This window comes from Natrix helvetica, assembly GCF_964273705.1.
Source record: "Natrix helvetica genome assembly, chromosome: 3".
Lineage (NCBI taxonomy): Eukaryota > Metazoa > Chordata > Lepidosauria > Squamata > Natricidae > Natrix > Natrix helvetica.
The window spans coordinates 50,431,085-50,449,794 of record NC_138549.1 but is presented as its reverse complement, the minus strand read 5'-3'; the positions used below and the strand labels follow the sequence as shown (position 1 = coordinate 50,449,794).

At 37.7% G+C, this 18,710-nt stretch overlaps 1 protein-coding gene across 6 annotated transcripts in view; it reads right to left on the bottom strand.

Annotated features, from left to right (window-relative positions):
• The window catches only part of CNKSR2 (connector enhancer of kinase suppressor of Ras 2), a 318,427-nt gene that overhangs the window by 35,498 nt on the left and 264,219 nt on the right, over positions 1–18,710 (bottom strand). For 3 of the 6 annotated variants that reach the window (XM_081947977.1, XM_081947980.1, XM_081947979.1), the window contains 2 exons: positions 16,838–17,366; positions 1,285–1,700 (listed from right to left, as the gene is read on the bottom strand). In XM_081947977.1, coding sequence (XP_081804103.1) covers positions 1,657–1,700; positions 16,838–17,366 — 573 coding nt within the window. In that variant the 3' untranslated portion in view covers positions 1,285–1,656. Of the gene's footprint in view, positions 1–1,284; positions 1,701–16,837; positions 17,367–18,710 lie in introns of those variants that run through there. The other 3 variants (XM_081947981.1, XM_081947982.1, XM_081947978.1) reach the window with 1 other exon arrangement.

Sequence of the window (18,710 nt, the reverse complement as noted above, 5' to 3'; positions counted from 1 at the left end):
AAGCCCTGCCCACTGGTTAGGAAGAAACTCCTGCTCCACCTGATGTTAAAAGAGAGCAAGCTGCTAATTTTAGAATAATAATAAAAATGCCTAATTGCTAAAAAAAAACTCTGAGAAGAGGAGAAGAAACACGTCCAGTCTAAGGATAGACTGAGTCTAAAAGCTGGGAGGAGCTACCAGAGGAGGTGTGACATCACAGTTTGTAGACTCATTCCAATTGGATACTAGAGATAACCCATTCTTATTCCTGGATGCTATCTCCACCAACTATGGAGTACAAGACACTGCGAGGCTTATTGCGCCGGTGCTTGCCACTCTTTGCACCGGTGCTGCTGTTTGTGCACACAATGGCACAGCACACCAGGCAGCCTCCTGCTAAAAGCAGTGTCACTGATACGAGCCACACAGTGTCTAACTGCGAGCGGCTGCAAACGGTCACACAAGTCAGGCAGCAGTGTGACAAGTGTTGGGGCATGGGAGACATGGCTGCGGTGGTCCTAAGGTAAATGGGTAAGGCATCCCCTGAAAATAAGACCTGGTGCTTATTTGGAGCAAAAAAGAAAATAAGATCAGGTCTTATTCTCGGGAAAACATGGTAGCAAATGCCTGATATGATTGCTGATTCACAAAAACTGGGGCTGCAAATGAATGTTTTTATACTAGTACAAGCTGTCTGTACTTTTCAAATTTATGTTTGTAAAGCTCTTTTTAATTATCTGTTTTTCTGGTTCAGCAATTCAATTTATCCTAAAAGGAACATAAAACTGCACATCCCATATACAATTTGGTTAGTATTTTTAATTCTGATAATAAATCTGAAACTAAAAGTACTTTATATTAATTGAAAGAAAAAGTTAATAGGTGACAGCTGTTTACATTTAGGCACTATCTAAAAATCCCTCTCAAACATTCTGCAAGAGCCTTATTTTAGATCCTTATTACTATATAAACTAGAAAGCTTCTAACTGAAGTTATTAAGATAGCATCTGGATGCCAAACATATAATATGCTACACTTAGCACTAGAGAATTAGGAACTAGAGAATCAGAACTAGGAATTTTATTAGGATGCTAATTCTTATCACAGGTCACTCAAGTAACAAAATTTCATGACATTCTCAGTGTAGTACAACATTATTTAAAGATAGAAACAGCCAGCAGCATTGAGATTGCTCTCTGCCTTTGCAGCTTTCTTTCTTTCGTTCTGTTTACAAAACCATTTTTGTTACATAATCAAACCAATATATTAACAAAGAAACATTAAGGGGAAAACAGAAGAAGCATGTTAGGTAGCACACTATTTTAATTTTGAGAAACCACCAGAACATTTTAGGCATTATATTTCATTGCATATAATTCTACTCATGATTATAGTAATATCACTCTTTAGCTTAGAAAAAAGCTTTTTTTTTTTGCTTTTATCTGCTTCATTCCATCTCTTTCCTGCAACACCTTACAAACCTATAGGGAGAATTTAGGGTTCATATTTCTGTATGTGTGCAGGTATGTGTCCATACTGTTTATCTGGTTTGTAGCTACTCAGTGCTGTTGCACCATCTGCAGTCCATTGCCTTCAACTCTTCACTCTTTCTTCTGACTCCACTTTTTTTATTCCATTTAAGCAATCCTGTACATTTTCCTCCCTTAGTTCCTTTTCTCAGCAACTGAGCATCCAATCTGTAAACAACAGCACATTTGGTTCTAGGAATAAATAACTTGAAATAATTATTGTGAATGGAGTTTATTTTCATGGCTAACTACAGATGGGCTTAAATAATGGTTTGCAATGAGAACCCTTCAGAATCACAGCACCTGACATATACTAAAATGGAATCTTTTCTTCCATTTTGTTCCTAAGATGGAACACTTGCACTGTTTTCACATTAAAAAATAAAATATATAATGAACTCTAAATAGAAAAATATTTGCTTCTTAAATATATTATAGCATTTATATAAATACTAGAGTATGTATAATATTCAATATCAATACATCATTAATTGCTATATATGTTGTAGTTGCACAATATTTTTTTCATTTTAGCATTATTTTCTTATTTCTTTCTATATTACCATTAGCATTAACCTTTTCACTGAATGGATTAGTAGATGTGCATTTGTGAAAATACAACTAAAGTGAAATATTTAATTGATAATATTTCATTATTATTTAAAAAAATGTTATTAAACATTTTATTTTGAATGGTGACCATTTTTTTTCAAAAGGTGCAGAGTAAAAGTCGGTGTTTATCATACATAAAGATTCTGACATTATGATCCTACTCCAGCTTAAAGGACATTTAAAGCTTCCCTAGTTCTCCAATTGCTCAATATTTTTACTAATTAACCAATATCTTGTTGTCTTATGTAGTCAAACAGTAATATCTTTAAAAAAATACCAGTATTTGTAAAGTATGCCAATAGGGTATGATGGTCAAGGGATTGGATAAGGACTGAGAAGATCAAAGTTCTAAACAATTCTCAGACATAGAAACTCTCTCTTAGTCCAACCCATATGGGGTTGCTGTTATGGGGGTAAAAACAAGTATGAGTTTAACATGAGCTGTGTTGAGTTTCTAAAAATGTGACATCATCACATCATCATCATTTTTATCATTAACATCATCGGCATCCAAGATGTATTTTATATTGTGTGTCGGATCCAAAAGATTATTGCTTCTCACGGTATCTTGAAAAATGCCATCTTTAAATATTCATTAAACCAGCACTAGCAACCCTTGACTTGAAACTACTACTAATCTCTTGCACATTTATTTATGTTCACTGGATTACAGCAGACTGTAATACCATATTCATGGGAAGGCTACAGATTTCTTGTATTGAACAAACAGCAGCCAAGACATGCCTGAAATGGCCCATTGCATCTAAAGCTGGGAAACAAACTTAAATCTAGGTCTCACAAACTCCAAATCTACATTATTAATTGGATTATATTGCCAATTCTTGTTTAAACATAGTCACATTTTATATGGCATCTACTATTCTCTCCTAAATGGGAGCTGTGTAAATACATAACTTAAAAAATGAAGAAACCAGGATAATGTTTACAGTGTTTAATAAAAAAAATTATAATATATATTATATCATAAAACCTATTATACTAGTTTTCCGTTTTCCTAATTATTCCTCCCCATTCCTAGGTTTTGGTTAGGAATACAGAGAATAGTAAAAGAAAAATAAGACTCTGCATAGATCCAGATTAGAAATGAATTCAGGTTGTGTCTGAGAAGATCTTAACCTAAACATTCCCACCCCTTCTCAGGACTGCATTGTTATAGCAGGAAAGGAAAGCTGCATAAACCCAGCAAAAACCACAACCTACGTATGTGTCCATGCATGTTTCAAATCAGTCTGTACTTCATATCTTTCCATAGCCCTGATATATAAGTCTGCAAAGAAATCAAGCTGTTTATGAAAAAAAATTCATTATACAAGGCCTACCATGGCAAATATCTTAGAAGTAAGAACACATTTGTTAGTGTTCATACAACCCACCTGAAGCATTTGATCTCAGATCTCAATTATGGGGGCAGATGCTTGTTGCCTTGGAGACGAGAAACTGAGTGGGAAAGACAGAAGAACGTTTCATAGTTCACTGCAAAAACTAGCAGGATACATTGTTTCCTATAACTCAGCAAATAATAAAACGTGTCATCATGCTGTTATCTAATAAATGTTGTCATAGCAACAGTCAATGCAACATTTTTCTAACAATAAATTAGGAGAAATATACCCAAGCCTAAGTATTGGCAACAAAATGCCCACATTCTCTGAGTTGCTTCTATTTACCTTAATTGATTAAAACTTTTGCCCCAGGAGATAAGTATGAAGAAAATAATACTTAAAGCATTATATGACAAATTTTGGAGCACAGCCTATGAAGTAATACAGTTAGTTCTGTATCAATAACATTTACTGCCTATATTTTCCCTCAGTTCAGTCAATTCTTCTACTACTATTTGGAGATTTAACCTGGAAGTTAAATCCAGGTTATTTGTGTTACACGTAACACAAATGCTACACTTTATTTTAGCAACCTTCACGAAAATATTATCTGGCATTGAAAGACTACAGCAATCTAATAGGGATTTCTAATATTACCTTGTTCCCAATTCATATCCTTATGAAGCTGCTTGATGCAGATATTAGAAATCTGGGAATCTGAGTTATCATTTTAGTATGTTTAACACTAGATTATACATGATTAAGGTAATGTATACATATATTTTTGTTTGATAGTCAAGTAGTAATTTTACTGTTATTAAATTATACACTGTCTAACACCAAAAGATTGCAGGTGTTTCACGAAGTTCATTATTATGAAGGAGCATAGTGATCAAACCAATATTTGCTGTTTGCTTCTGATATGATATACTGCTAGAAATCATTTATTAGGCATTAAGCTTTGTTATTGGCTTATGCTCATATTATTGTACTGTCAGAAATTAGTTGTTAGGAATTAGTTCTAGCTTATTGTATTCTTGATACTGATTGGCATTAGTGCAAAGTTTGTTGCCTTGCTTCTGTGTCTCGCTTTTGTTTTGGGCTTCAAGCCTAGGCACTTCCTTGAAAATATAGAAGAAACCATTATCCAGGAATATCAGGCCCCATAGATAAAGGAACCAGAGTAGGGAGTTTCCTGCCTCATAGATAGTAGTACCTCAGCATGGAATTACCTGAAAGCATTTTGCTGGATAAACAACTTGGTCAGGGAGAGACAACCCCCCCCCCCCAAGCTATAGAGATGCTCCATAGACAAGGAGGGCAGAGACAGGAGCCTGAACAAAGAAACGTTTGAAAATAAAGACCCGGACGGAGTGCCAGCGGCGCTGGAAGCAGGCTGCGTGTGGAGGAGCCAGTGGCCGGGGCGCCCTGAAGCAGCGCCAGGCAGCATGTCCCGCAAGAAGAGCCCCAGAGCAAGGGTGGCAGCACCATGCCCTCCTCCGCCCTGCCCATTGCCCAGCAATGCGCTACTGCCATTGTCGCCTTGTCGGGTGGGCTGGGCAAGGGCACGGCTCAGGAGAGGGCGGCCAATGGGGGGGTGCTGCCCAGCCAACCCTCCCTCAGCAGCAGCGGCAAGTTCCAGAATGTCACCTTCAAGGTAAGCGGCGGGTGCGGGCCCCACTTGGCCGGGGCAGCGGGGCTTGTCCAGCTCCCACCCAGCCACCACTTGTCTTCCCCAGCCGGGCTGGAGCACATGGGGCTTTTTCAAACAGCTGAACTCCCCTCCTGTTCCTTCTTCTGCTGTTTGAACAAGCCACACAGGGCGCGCTACCTTGTCTTTGACAGCCGCCTCATTTCCAATTGGGGGGGGGAAGAAATCCTTTGCATGGATCCCCCAAATTGGAAATGAGGCGGCTGTGAAAGACAAGACAGCGCACCCCACATGGCTTGTTCAAACAGTAGAAGAAGGAACAGGAGAGGAGTTCATCTGTTTGAAAAGCCTCACGTGGTACTCCTTTCCTGATCCTTCTTCTGCTGTTTGAACAAGCCACACGGGGTGAGCTGCCTTGTCTTTGACAGCTGCCTCATTCCCAATTGGGGAAATCCATGCAGAGGATTTCTTCCCCCCCAATTGGAAACGAGGTGGCTGTTAAAGACAAGGGAGCGCACCCCTGCTTTGTTCAAATGGCAAAAGAAGGAACAGGAGAGGAGTTCCACGTGGGGCTTTTCAAACAGCCGAACTCCCCTCCTGTTCCTCAGGCAGTCCGGATCGGGAGTGCACACCAGGCTGTTCCTCCTCCTGCCACTGCCACTATCGGCGCGACTCTCGTGAGGGGAAGAGAAAAAAATAATAAAAGGCTCTGCGGCAGTGGCACCAGCCCGCCATGGAGCGACCCACCCTGCTACCCTGCCCGGCAGAGATTTTTTCCCCCCTCAGCTCGGCTCTTCTTCACTTCTTCCTTCCCTCAGCATCCACCAAAGTGTTGCCCCCACTCGGCTGCCCTCACTACCACCGTGCACCCTCTGTGTGCCCGCCCGCCGACCTGAGGTGGAGCGGGCGATGGCGGTGCCGGGCGGTGGCTACTGCTCCTGGGCTCGCTGTGGATTGCACTGCTTGGTGGACAGCGCCCTGACTCCCCCACCACCGCTGCGCTGCCTCAGCAGCAGCACCTCCCGCCCGCAAAACCAAGGCACGGAAGAAGATTGAGAGACATGGAGCCACAAACTTCCCCCCTTTCCCCCACCCACAGCTCGCCTCCTTAGGTAGGACCAGGGTGGCCGCAGGGTGAGTGGAGATTGCGACCAACTTTAAAGTGAATGGGGCTGTTTGTGACTAAATGGGATAGAGAACATAGAGGGATGCAAGGGAACATGGAGGTAATCTAGTCCAACTACTTCCTAAGGCAGGAATTCTTCCTTCTCTTTGAGAGCTGTCAGTGGCAGACATGAGGGAAATGGTGTGTGTGTGTATGAGAGAGAGAGAGAGAAAGAAAGAATGAGAAAGAAAGAAAGTTGGAGAGAGAGAGACAAGAAAGAAGGAAGGAAGAGAAGATAAGTGGGGATAAGAAAATAAGTGGGGGAGAGAGACACAAGGAAGGAAGGAAGGAAGGAAGGAAGGAAGGAAGGAAGGAAGGAAGGAAGGAAGGAAGGAAGGAAGGAAGGAAGGAAGGAAACTTATGATCACAATTGAGCCCAAAATTTTGGTTGCTAAGCAAGAGTGTTGTTAAGTGAGTTTCACCACATTTTCCAACTTGGCCATGTCCACCCGGTCACACGACTACCAAGCCACTCTCACCCAGTCACATGACCACCGAGCCACTCCCACAAAACAGGCCACACCTCTACCCACCTCCCCAGTTGCTTCTTCTCTGTACTGACATCTTTATCTCTGAGCTTTGATTACCACAATGCCACCCAAAAGACCACCACCGGGGAAGCCGGGATTTGCGGGCTCCGCCCCAACATCCTCAACGTCCAGCCCCAGCGGACAACAGACACTAACTTCTTTGTTTCAGCCAAAGCCCTCTGAGGTGGACTTTCAACAGATGTTTGAACAACTCTTAAAGGGGCAGGAGGAATTAAAAAATCAATTGAAAGAAATGAATGAGCAGCTCAGAGAGAATAAAGACCATGTGACCCAAAACTCACAGAGACTGGAACTTTTGGAGCGGGGGATGGCTGAGATGAGGAGAGAGGTGAAGGGGGTGCAGAAAGGAAATCAAGAACTTGAGAACCACCAGATAAAAACGGAATTTGAATGAATGTCTTTTTTCCTTAGGTTTCAAAATGTAATTGAGGCTGATGATGAAAATTTGAGGGATATTATGGCAAATTTATTGGCTGAATTTATTAAAAAAGACAGACAACAGATGGGGTGGGACATGGACATGGTTTATAGAGTAAACTCAACATATGCTAGAACACACAATGTTCCAAGGGAGGTACACATCAAATTTATTAGAAAGACCACAAGAGACGAGATTCTGAGTGCACAAAGGGGGCAAACACTAAAATATAAGGATAGAGAAATAGCCATTCTGAAACAGATCCCAAAGAAAGTTAGAGATAAAAGAAAAAAATATTCGCTCTTAGCGAATACATTATACCAGAAAGGGGTGTGGTTTAGATGGCTGCTGCCAGAAGGTATGCTAATATTCTCGGAGGACACGAGAGTTAGAATCAACACAACCACTGAGGCTGAGGCCTTCATGGAAAAAAATAAAGTCCGCCTAGATAAACCTGATGATACTACACCGGACATACAGGACACGGGAGGTGCCGGAGCTCTGCTAGGGGGGGAGAAGAGGCAACATTGAGAAAACTCGGATCACAAAAATGAACTTGAAAATCTGTGTGATATAAAACGATTGAAACTAGTTTAAGATAAAAGTTTATATGCTGACAAAATAGTATTAAGTAATAACAAACTAATGTATTAGTAAATGAAAGCTATGAGAATGGGGGGGAGGGCCATTTCCTGCATAATGTAACTGTCAAAATTTGTACTTCATCCATTACCCCTTTCCTTGAATATTTTTTTTAAAAACCAATAAAATTTGTTTAAAAAAAAAAACAGCTACACCTACAGAATAGGTTCTAAAGAAATTTGAAACCCACTACTAATGTATATACCGCATTTTTCGGAGTATAAGACACACTCCCCCACAAAAGAGGGTGAAAATTTGAGTGTCTTATACACTGAATGTAGCCCCACCCACCCGCTGGCCCCCACCCTTCTGCCTCCCCATGTCCTCTCAAATGGAGAGCCTCTCAAAAAGTCTCTGAAAGCTCCATTTGAGAGGCTGCCTTTGCAGCTTCCAAAAACTTCAAAACTCCATTTGCAAAGGAGCTTCTTTTTGCAAAGGCAGCCTCTCAAACTCCTCATACTGCATCAGGCTAATGTTCTGAAGCTGACCAAGCTGTTTGCTGCAAAGATGCTAGGCAGATGAATACCAATGGATGCTGGTAGGCAGAGGCAGAAATGTTTTCCCTTATTTTCCTCCCCCAGAATTAAGGTGTGTCTTATACTCCAGAATACTATACTATGGTATGTATATATGAGAGGAAAATGAGATTAAATCTAAGTAATGAATCATATATTTCAATCCAAGTAGAATAAAAACACAATCAAAAAATATCTACACCTAGAACAATGGCTTAGAAAGCAACTATGAACATAAAATATAAGCAATATAACCTTTAAACTGAAGTGAATACCCTCTATGTGGTATTTAGCCAAATTAAAAATGATAAGTCTCTCAAACTAGATAGGTAGTCTAGTCTTCCACATATAAAAGTCTATATGAAAGATTTTTAATCAAAATGTTCTCATTTTTTAAAAAATAAAAGTTAAAAGACAACATGTTCCACTGATCCATTTGAACACAGACTCATTTATTCCATTTAGGTATTTGCTTTAATTATTTCTCATTGAGACCCGAAATCTTCTATATTAAAAATAAATAAATAAAGAAGGAAACAAGGAACAAACTTTGGCTGAAAAAATTATTATTTTAAAAGAATCAAACCATTATCAGGGAATGACAAAAGCATTAGTTGAAATTTCAAAACAAAAACTCCTGCCTGTTTCACAATGTACGTTTAAACCAAGAGTATGGGGGACATTTATTAGAATTTTAAAATAATATTGAATAAATGTAAAGCAAGATATCTACTATTATCTTAACAATTGTAGTGGGGTTTGCATGATAGGCACTTAAATATTGAAACTATCCTAAAAGATTACTTCTTTCTCATTAGGAAGACAACCTATGAATTCTAACAACAGTTTCTGGGGGGAAAAGCAAAAACAAAAGAAGGCTCACCTAAAATCAAGTTATGATTCTCAGTCGTCAGAGGGGAGTCACCAGAGGGGAATCACCAAATATTCAGTTATAACCTAAACAAGATCTTAGGTTTTATCTAATAGGCAGGAGTGTATTATTTAGGCCACCTCACAGGATAGCAAACAACTGCAGATAATTAAGATTTATTGAATAAAGTTGGAAACCATAACCAAAGTGTATCAGCAATTCCAATAATTCAAAAGTAAGTCCTAGTTATAGAAGCAACAATCTAATATTCCTTTCTACATTACATAATGGACCTTGTCCCTCTCTTTGGGACAGCTGGTTTCTTTTGTCCTTTATTTTTGTAACGATTCTGACTCACTAATTATGCCTTTTCTCCTGACTACATCAAAACTTTCATACTATCTCCTTCTTCTAAATTACTCCTCTTTCCTCCCTTGTATCTAGAAGACCTTGAAACTTCCTCCTTCCCCTGGTCCAGGAACTAAATGTGATACTCCAGTAGCTGTTCTCTGTATATTTGTAGAGGTTGCAAAACTCCTCCCCTTTCCCTCACCTGTTCCAAGGATAACTGAAAGGTCTATTATTCCATCTTCCCTTCCCAAAGAGCTGAGGAGAGGGTGCAAATTAGAATTTGTATCTTCCCCGAAGCAGAAAGTGAGGCATAAGATTTTCAAACATGCAGACCTCCTGATCACATTCATCCACCCCAAGGTCTAGCAGGAGTAGAAGGTAAAGTCTGTCAGGTGCGAATAAGAGGCAAGTAGAAAAGAAATATAAAATTCAATTACAGGTTCAGTAATTTATTTATTTTCTCTTATTGCCCAAGAGCTTCTCTGAGTGACATTGACTGGAATGAGTTAGGTTCATGGGTTTATAGAATTGTAAACTTAATTGGTGAAGAAAGCATTCTGCTGCTTTGCATGTTCTGTCTCCAGTTCAATGAATTGGATAATCTATTCTGGATTTTCTACGTTGGAAATACAAAATATATTCTATCTCAAATTTCTTATTTCTAACTGTAACATGGAATAAGGGGCCCAGAGGATACCCAAGGAGGATTGTAATGGGTGGTAGAAACCTAAGTATTCTTTTATTGTTACCAAAGCAAAATCTGAACGTGGTCAGAAAGGTAAACCTGGGAAGCCAATCCCCCCCAACACTTACTTAAGTGATAAAAAGGCATATCCCATATCTGAATTCTACTTAAATAGAATACTTTTTGTAAACTAATTCAAATTCTTCCAGAAGCTGAAAAATAATGTATGAAGTGGCAAGAAATGTTACAAAACCCCAAGGAGTTGTAAAACTTCTTAATATTTCTCAGGGGCAGGGCAGAACAAGGTGGAATCCATTTTAATACAATCCATTTGGATTGTATTAAATCTGAAGCTGTGCTGTCATTTGTTCAGCAATCAACAGTGTAGGGGTGTGGGAAGGGGAGTTGTGTGTCAGTTGCTATCATGTGGATCTAGTCACTCAAGGCCTGTTATAACTGAAATAAGAAATTGCTGAAATTGTTACAACTGAAATAAGAAATTGCTGAAATTGGCTGTCAAGCTTCATGACACAGGCAGAAATAACCCCCTTAGGTCATTTCACATAAACTAAGAGCTAGGTAAAATTTACTAAGGGAAATAAGAAACCACACTACAAGAATATGAACAACTTCAGTACATCAAAAATGAATGCTGGAAATGTTCAATCCTTCATTCCTGTTCTAAGGGATTAGACCTCCTCTTTTGGGCCAGCCTGCTTGTCTCTATCTTTTTTCAATTTTTCTTATTTTTCATGACCGTGTGATAATTTCTTACAACATGACATCCCTGAAATTATAAAGGTATAGAGAACAGCAACAAAGCCTATTTCAATCTAGGAAAGTTTCAAATTCTACTTCAGATATATTCAATAAAGACTCCATAGCCATTCACATTGAAATATTATACAGGAAAAACTCTAAAAATTGGAATATTGTGCAAAAGTTCATTTATTTCAGTAATGCAACTTAAAAGGTGAAACTAATATATAAGATAGACTTATTCCATGCAAAGCAAGATAGTTCAAGCCATGATTTGTCATAATTGTGATGATTATGTCTTACAGCTCATGAAAACCCCAAATCCACCATCTCAGAAAATTAGAATATTGTGAAAAGGTGCAATATTCTAGGCTCAAAGTATCCCACTCTAATCAGCTAATTAAGCCATAACACCTGCAAAGGGTTCCTGAGCCTTTAAATGGTCTCTCAGTCTGGTTCAGTAGGAATCACAACCATGGGAAAGACTGCTGACCTGACAGTTGTGCAGAAAACCATCATTGACGCCCTCCATAAAGAGGGAAAGGTAATTGCAAAAGAAGTTGGATGTTCCCAAAGTGCTGTATCAAAGCACATTAATAAAAAGTTATGTGGAAGGGAAAAGTGTGGAAGAAAAAGGTGCACAAGCAGCAGGGATGACCGCAGCCTGGAGAGGATTGTCAGGAAAAGGTCATTCAAAAGTGTTGGGGACTTTCACAAGGAGTGTACTGAGGCTGGAGTCAGTGCATCAAGAGCCACCACACACAGACGGATCCTGGACATGGGCTTCAAATGTCATATTCCTCTTGTCAAGCCGCTCCTGAATAACAAACAACGTCAAAAGCGTCTTACCTGGGCTAAAGAAAAACAGACCTGGTCTGTTGCTCAGTGGTCCAAAGTCCTCTTTTCTGATGAGAGTAACTTTTGCATCTCATTTGGAAACCAAAGACCCAGAATATGGAGGAAGAATGGAGAGGCACACACTGCAAGATGCTTGAAATCCAGTGTGAAGTTTCCACAGTCTGTGTTGATTTGGGGAGCCATGTCATCTGCTGGTGTTGGTCCATGTGCTTCATTAAGTCCAGGGTCAACACAGCCGTCTACCAGGAGATTTTGGAGCACTTCATGCTTCCTTCCGCAGACAAGCTTTATGGGAAGCTGACTTCATTTTCCAGCAGGACCTGCCCACACTGACAAAAGCACCAAAACCTGGTTCAATGACCGTGGGATTACTGTGCTTGATTGGCCAGCAAACTCGCCTGACCTGAACCCCATAGAAAATCTATGGGGCTTTGCCAAGAGAAAGATGAGAGACATGAGACCGGACAATGCAGAAGAGCTGAAGGCCGCTATTGAAGCATCCTGGTCTTCCATAACACCTCAGCAGTGCCACAGGCTGATAGCTTCCATACCACACAGCATTGAGACAGTAATTGCTGCAAAAGGGGCCCAAACCAAGTACTGAGTACATATGCATATACTTTTCAGAGGTCCGATATTGTTCTATGTACAATCCTTGTTTTATTGATTGAGTGTAATATTCTAATTTTCTGAGATGGTGGATTTGGGGTTTTCATGAGCTGTACACCATAATCATCCCAATTATGACAAATCACGGCTTGAAATAAATGAACTTTTGCACAATATTCTAATTTTTTGAGTTTCACTTGTATATATTCTATGCATTTGTAAACTACATTACATTTTAGGGAGTAATTTATAATTTAAAACAGTGAAAGTCTCTGTATAAATACTTAGACTGGCCCAGAGATTAATTCAAGAGAAATACCTATTAGAAATGATAATCAATGTGTGAGAGGGATATTACTTGGCTAAAGATCATTTACAGAGATAATGTGAAAAAGTAGGTTAGTGATTCTTAGATGGCCTTTGAATGATACATGACTCAATTGTTTTAATGTTTAAATAGTAATTGTAAGAACCCGTCATAAACAAAATGTTGGATATAGATGATTAGTTTAACACATTATTTCACACTAAAATCCTGGTGAAAACTCCTTTATTTTTCCCCTCTAGGAGGAATTTCTATTTGTGTCAGTGGAAATCTCATTAAATAAAGATTATTGCGCACCCCTTACATCTTCATTGGGCTTCACAATGATATGTTTGAGGAATGATGGAAGCCTTGTTCAGACTAGTTGGCAGATGTAGCTACACTTTTGTTACATACAATCTGCCCTTGTGTTATGAGATTAGTAAAAATGATTCTATCCTAACCAATAGATACTTGATTGGAATAATCCTGCCCATAATAGGTAGCGTATTATACATATTATGTAAAATGCCTTTTTGAATCTTTTCAAGAGGACTTATTCATGAGACCTCAGGTAGTATTCTACTTACACTTTGTCCTATATTGCTTTAATATTTACTGACATTAATTTTCAGATATGTGTCGGTCTTAATATTAGACAAAAGTAATCTATCACATAAAATCCTAAAGTGAACTGAAACATTTCACAGTATGCCCTTGTATTCCAGATCCAATTCTAATAAACTGCATAACTAACAGATTTAGCAGCTTATAGGACAATATGTGCAGTGCTTAAGGCTAGAAACTCTTTAGGCACAAAGCCAGCTAGTGATCTAGGGCCAGTCATATTCTAGCAGCCCTAGGAAGCAAGCAATTGCAAGCCACTTCTGAAATCTTGCCAAGAAAATTGAAGTAACTGGTCTAGACAGTCAATATCAGCCAAAAGTGACTCAAAGGTTAAAAAAAAAATGATAAAACTGAGCAAGCTCAGTAGTTGGCTGATCTTCTCTCCCACTATTAGCAGGTGAGACTGAGAAAGGTTAAGTCACACCTATAAGAACGTGAAGGCAAAAATCTCCTAACAAAAATAAAAAAGCAGAATCAAATTATATAATTTTGAACATTGCTTTTTTAAAGACAGACTAATGTTAAGGATACTGAAATTTATATTTATAAATCTAATTCTAAAATATATTTTATTATTTACAAATGTTATCAGAATTTGCAGGACCAATTGCTTCTGGTTTTCCAATTGTAACCTAGTGATAACCACACTATTATGTTCTCATCATGTTAGTCATAACATAAATTGTAACTTTAAAAATTAGCTGCTGCTTCTTACCCCCTCCCCTGATCTTTTCCGTATAAGTTACACTTTTATCTGTAAGCCTGAAGGTAGAGATTTGTTTTTTATTGCTGCTTCCAGGTCAATTTTTTTTTTGCTAAAATGCAATATGAACATTCTATAAAATTAAGCCCAAGGTACTTATAACTTTTCCAGTTAATCCAGAAACATGTTGCAATATATTCAAAAGAAAATAAATGAAAAACTGAAGTCTGTACTTTTGTATTTTGTACCAGGTGTGTGCAAATTGTTTCAGGATGTTTCATGAGTATGATAGTATGGAATTTTCTGAAGCTGTGAAGCAGCCAGAATAAATCAAAGTTATGGTATGGCTGTTTCATAGCCCCCAATATTTTCTACGGATATGCATGTATGTCAGAAGACCCTTTCATTGAGTTAGATAGCAAACCCATTTGAAACCTCCGCAGAATGGTTTAAACTTATACAGTGGTACCTCAGTCCTCATAGGTAATTCACTCCAGAAGACATACTGAATACTAAAACTGGCAGGTACCAGAAAATCAAGTGACTTACCATGTGGCCCACTATTTTGGCCAGAAGAAATAGTGAATCATGAGGCAGCCGACATTGGTTACATGTCAACTATCAGGAGAAAGACAAGTGTTGGGACAAGATTTCTGCTTCAAAATGTGTCAAATACTGAATTTGACGCGTTTTGAAGCAGTTGAGGGCCGAAATATGACTGTACTAATCATATGTGAAATCCCCACAATTCTAATTAATTTTTATACTATATACAGCCACCCCTAAAAATAAAAAGAAAATGTGTTTTTTAGTTTTTACATATATACTTTGGACAAGAATAATTCTAAATTATTGTATTGCGGAAGAGTGATTTTTGTACCATATGTTGTGCACTTTCAATCATGCACTATAACCTATTAGATATATGTGTATTTATGTACATATCCATTATCCTAATCCATTTCATGGTAGCAACATGATGCAAAACACAGAAATATAAGGAGTGAACCAAAGAAATTATAGACATAAGAGAAAATGAAATCTAACCAAATCTAGTTTAAACTAACACCTTTCACTCTAGGTCTCCATACCTATTTAATTATCAAACATGCTTATTTCCACCATGTCCATATACTTCATTAGACATTGTCTTTTGTTCCCTACATTTGTCTTTTCTTCTGAGAATATGATCAACTTAATTCTACTACATTCCTCCCTTTCCTTGCAACCCATTAACTTTTTCTACATTTATTTGTTTTCTAATTTGTTTTGTATCTCATTAACATTTTCTCCATTCAACCAAGTATCTCAACATATTTATTTTGTATTAATTATATTGTATTCAGTTGATATTCCTTTATCACTCACACATTCTCAACAAACCAGGCACATTTCTATTTTATTACAGTACGTATTGCTTGATACCATTTTATAGCCTGGGACATCCAAAACATTGTGTCATTTGTGTATGTTTATTATACTAAAGTGATTTACTATCACTCAATTGTGGTCATACATTGAGGATTACCTGTACTTCTTACATGTAGTAACATTTTAGCTAACAATTCACAGCATTCAAATATTATACTAAATTCATAAGGGAGCTAGAAAAAAATTATGATTATTTTAAGTGGGGGAGATGTTACTATTATTTTTTACATTCCTTTTTATAGCAACCATATTCCTTCTTTGATGTATAGTGAGTACAATGTTGTTAGACACAGAAAATATATGAAGATTTCAAATCTTCATTCACGTGTGTGAAAATGCAATAGTCATAAGCTTGGAAATTATAACTAATGGTGTTTCTCAATAATTACCATTTGCTTTTGAATGCAAGGCTGCTTTTAAATGAATTCAGGCAGAACAGCAAAAATGTAGCAGCCCAACTGCTACATATGTGTATGTATATGTGTGAGTATACAGAGAAAATAAGAGTCAGTAATGTGAATATAACATTGGTAACCACAGTAACAAGGCTTCAGCTTCTGCACTCAGCATTTAATATGTTTATACTTTATGTTTTGTTTCTTTTACTGAATTCAGCACATATAACAGAAAATATTGCAATAGTGGAAAAAAGTCTTTCATTGGACATTTAATTTTTAAATTAGCATCTAGTTAGAATTAATTATCTCCTTCATCTGATTGTACAACTGTACAAATACAACCAATAAACGATTCCAAGAAAACAACATGTAAACTATGGGTTGCTTGTTAACTACTATGCTGTAATAGACTACAGGCATACTTTTCAGAAAGAGATTAGATTACATCCTAAACTTCATTGTTTTATGAAATGAAACCTTACCAAATGGAAAGGACTCATATTCCATGAAACATTTGCTTTCAAAAATTCTGCAGATCCACTCATAAAAATAAATAAACAACCATGCTCAAATCATACATACCTCAGCAAGCAAGGATGTGGCCAAACAAGAATAAATTTAAGAAAGTATGACAATGCCTTCATTAATTACTATGCAGTAAATAAAGTTTTGAAATACATTTTATGAAGTATTGTGTATAACTATATTTAAAGAAACTATTTCCACCTTGTGCAGAACAAAGTAAATTTGAAACCATATATTTAATCCAATTTTTCTCAGTATTCAATTATTTCTATGAAAATTGTTTTAATGATGGCAATATGATTCATGCTTACTTTCATCTACTTGATTTTCTTCTGCAATTTTTCCTCCTTGTTCCTCTTCTTCTTGCTCTTTTTGTGGCACTTCTTGATGGCTTGAACCACTGACAGAAAGTATATGGCAGCAATGGTTGAACCCACCATCCCGTGGCAGAGTGTAACTACGAGGCTTTCCTCCATTCCCATTTAAAACTTGTATTTGTTCACCCTCTAAAGGAAAAGGCCCATAGTGATCCTGTAGATGACATTTCTGGGTAGGAAGAGTTGATTGTCGCCTGTGTTCTGGAGAGATAACAGCAGAATCAGAAAACACTGAATCCTCAAGGGGCAGAGTCTGAAGGTAATGTAACCCTGAACTTGTCAGTGGTGTTTCTATTAAATCCTGCCAAGACCGTCGCTGGCTTGCTGTTTTACGAATGGGAGATTCAGTAGTACTCCCCACCAGTTCCTGACGGAACTCTTCATGTGAAGATTGGGACTGGGAAGTTTCAGTAGATGACAGTCGACTGTGTTTTGGTTCCATAAAAGGGCTTGCACAACTCATCTGCAACAGAAATTTACATTCTGGTTTGAAGACAATAATAAAATAAGTATACAATATATATTTAAGTAACTAATTATAATTACAACTCTCTTAGTTATATATTCTTTTTTTTAAAAGCATGTATAATAGGAATATGCATTAAATGAACTGCTTTCATAAAGATAACTGAGAACATGTCCTTCAGACAGCTCTGTTAATTGTAGATCTCGGGAGAATTTAAAGCAAAATCATCCTTGCTATTTCTTGAGAAGATATGCATATTTCCTAAGAAGATATGTCACATAAAAATACACATTGGAAGAGACTAGATATCATAAGTATTGGCCCTGAGGAGATGCTCACCACTAGAAGTGGTTTATAGTGGGATAAAAGAAGTGGGAAAAAAAGATTTCCTTCCTCTGCCACTCGTCTCCTTGATTCTAGTTTTTTATATAGTTTTTCAAATGTTAATTGTTTTTATGCAATATTTATCTTTTTGCTGTTTGCAATCTGTTTAGTGTCGTCTTATTGGTGAGCTGGGCGAAATATAAAATTAATTAATTTTAAATTGCTTTTCACCTTCTATATATTGGCATCTACCTTGATTATTTTATATATTTCATTTAATTTTATCTATCTTTCAAATAATGTTCTTCAAACTTTAAGGTATAGGATAAAATGCATATAATCCAACATTTTGATTGATTAGGATGGTTATTTATTAAAAAACAAATTAGTTTTTGGCTTCAATTGATACATCAATATAGATGATATGTTAATAAGAACCAGTAATATATCAGAAGATTTGATTTGAGATTTGAAATCCCCATCGGAGCTCATGAGATCCTTAGTTGCTATAGATCAGGAGACCCAGGAAAAGAATCTCAGTATTCATAAGTACCTTTGAAATTCTCTTGCATGAGCCCACTTTTGTAGCAGTTGAAAAGTTATTTTCAGCTGTTTTCTTCGCATTTTTTTTAAATTTTAACGATTTGCCTTTTAATTTCTTTTATTTATGAAAAGATTGCTGAAAATTACAACGGTGGACTATATGGGAAAAGGAGGCTTTTGCGGTGCGATGGGCGCTGCTTACATGGAGGCATTTACTCGAGGGGGCTATGGTCCCCTTCGAGGTATGGACTGGCCACAAGAACCTGGAGGCTCTACAATCTCCCTGGAAGATATCGCCCAAGCAAGTATGATGGGCGCTCTACTCCCGTAGGTTTAACTTCCAACTGAAATATATTCCTGGTGGGTGAAACTTTATGGCAGACGCTTTGTCACGGAAACCACAATTTAATAGTGATCAAGAGCAGACCTTCCAGCCTATGTTTCCCCAGTTGGCAAATATAGCTTTAGCAGCCA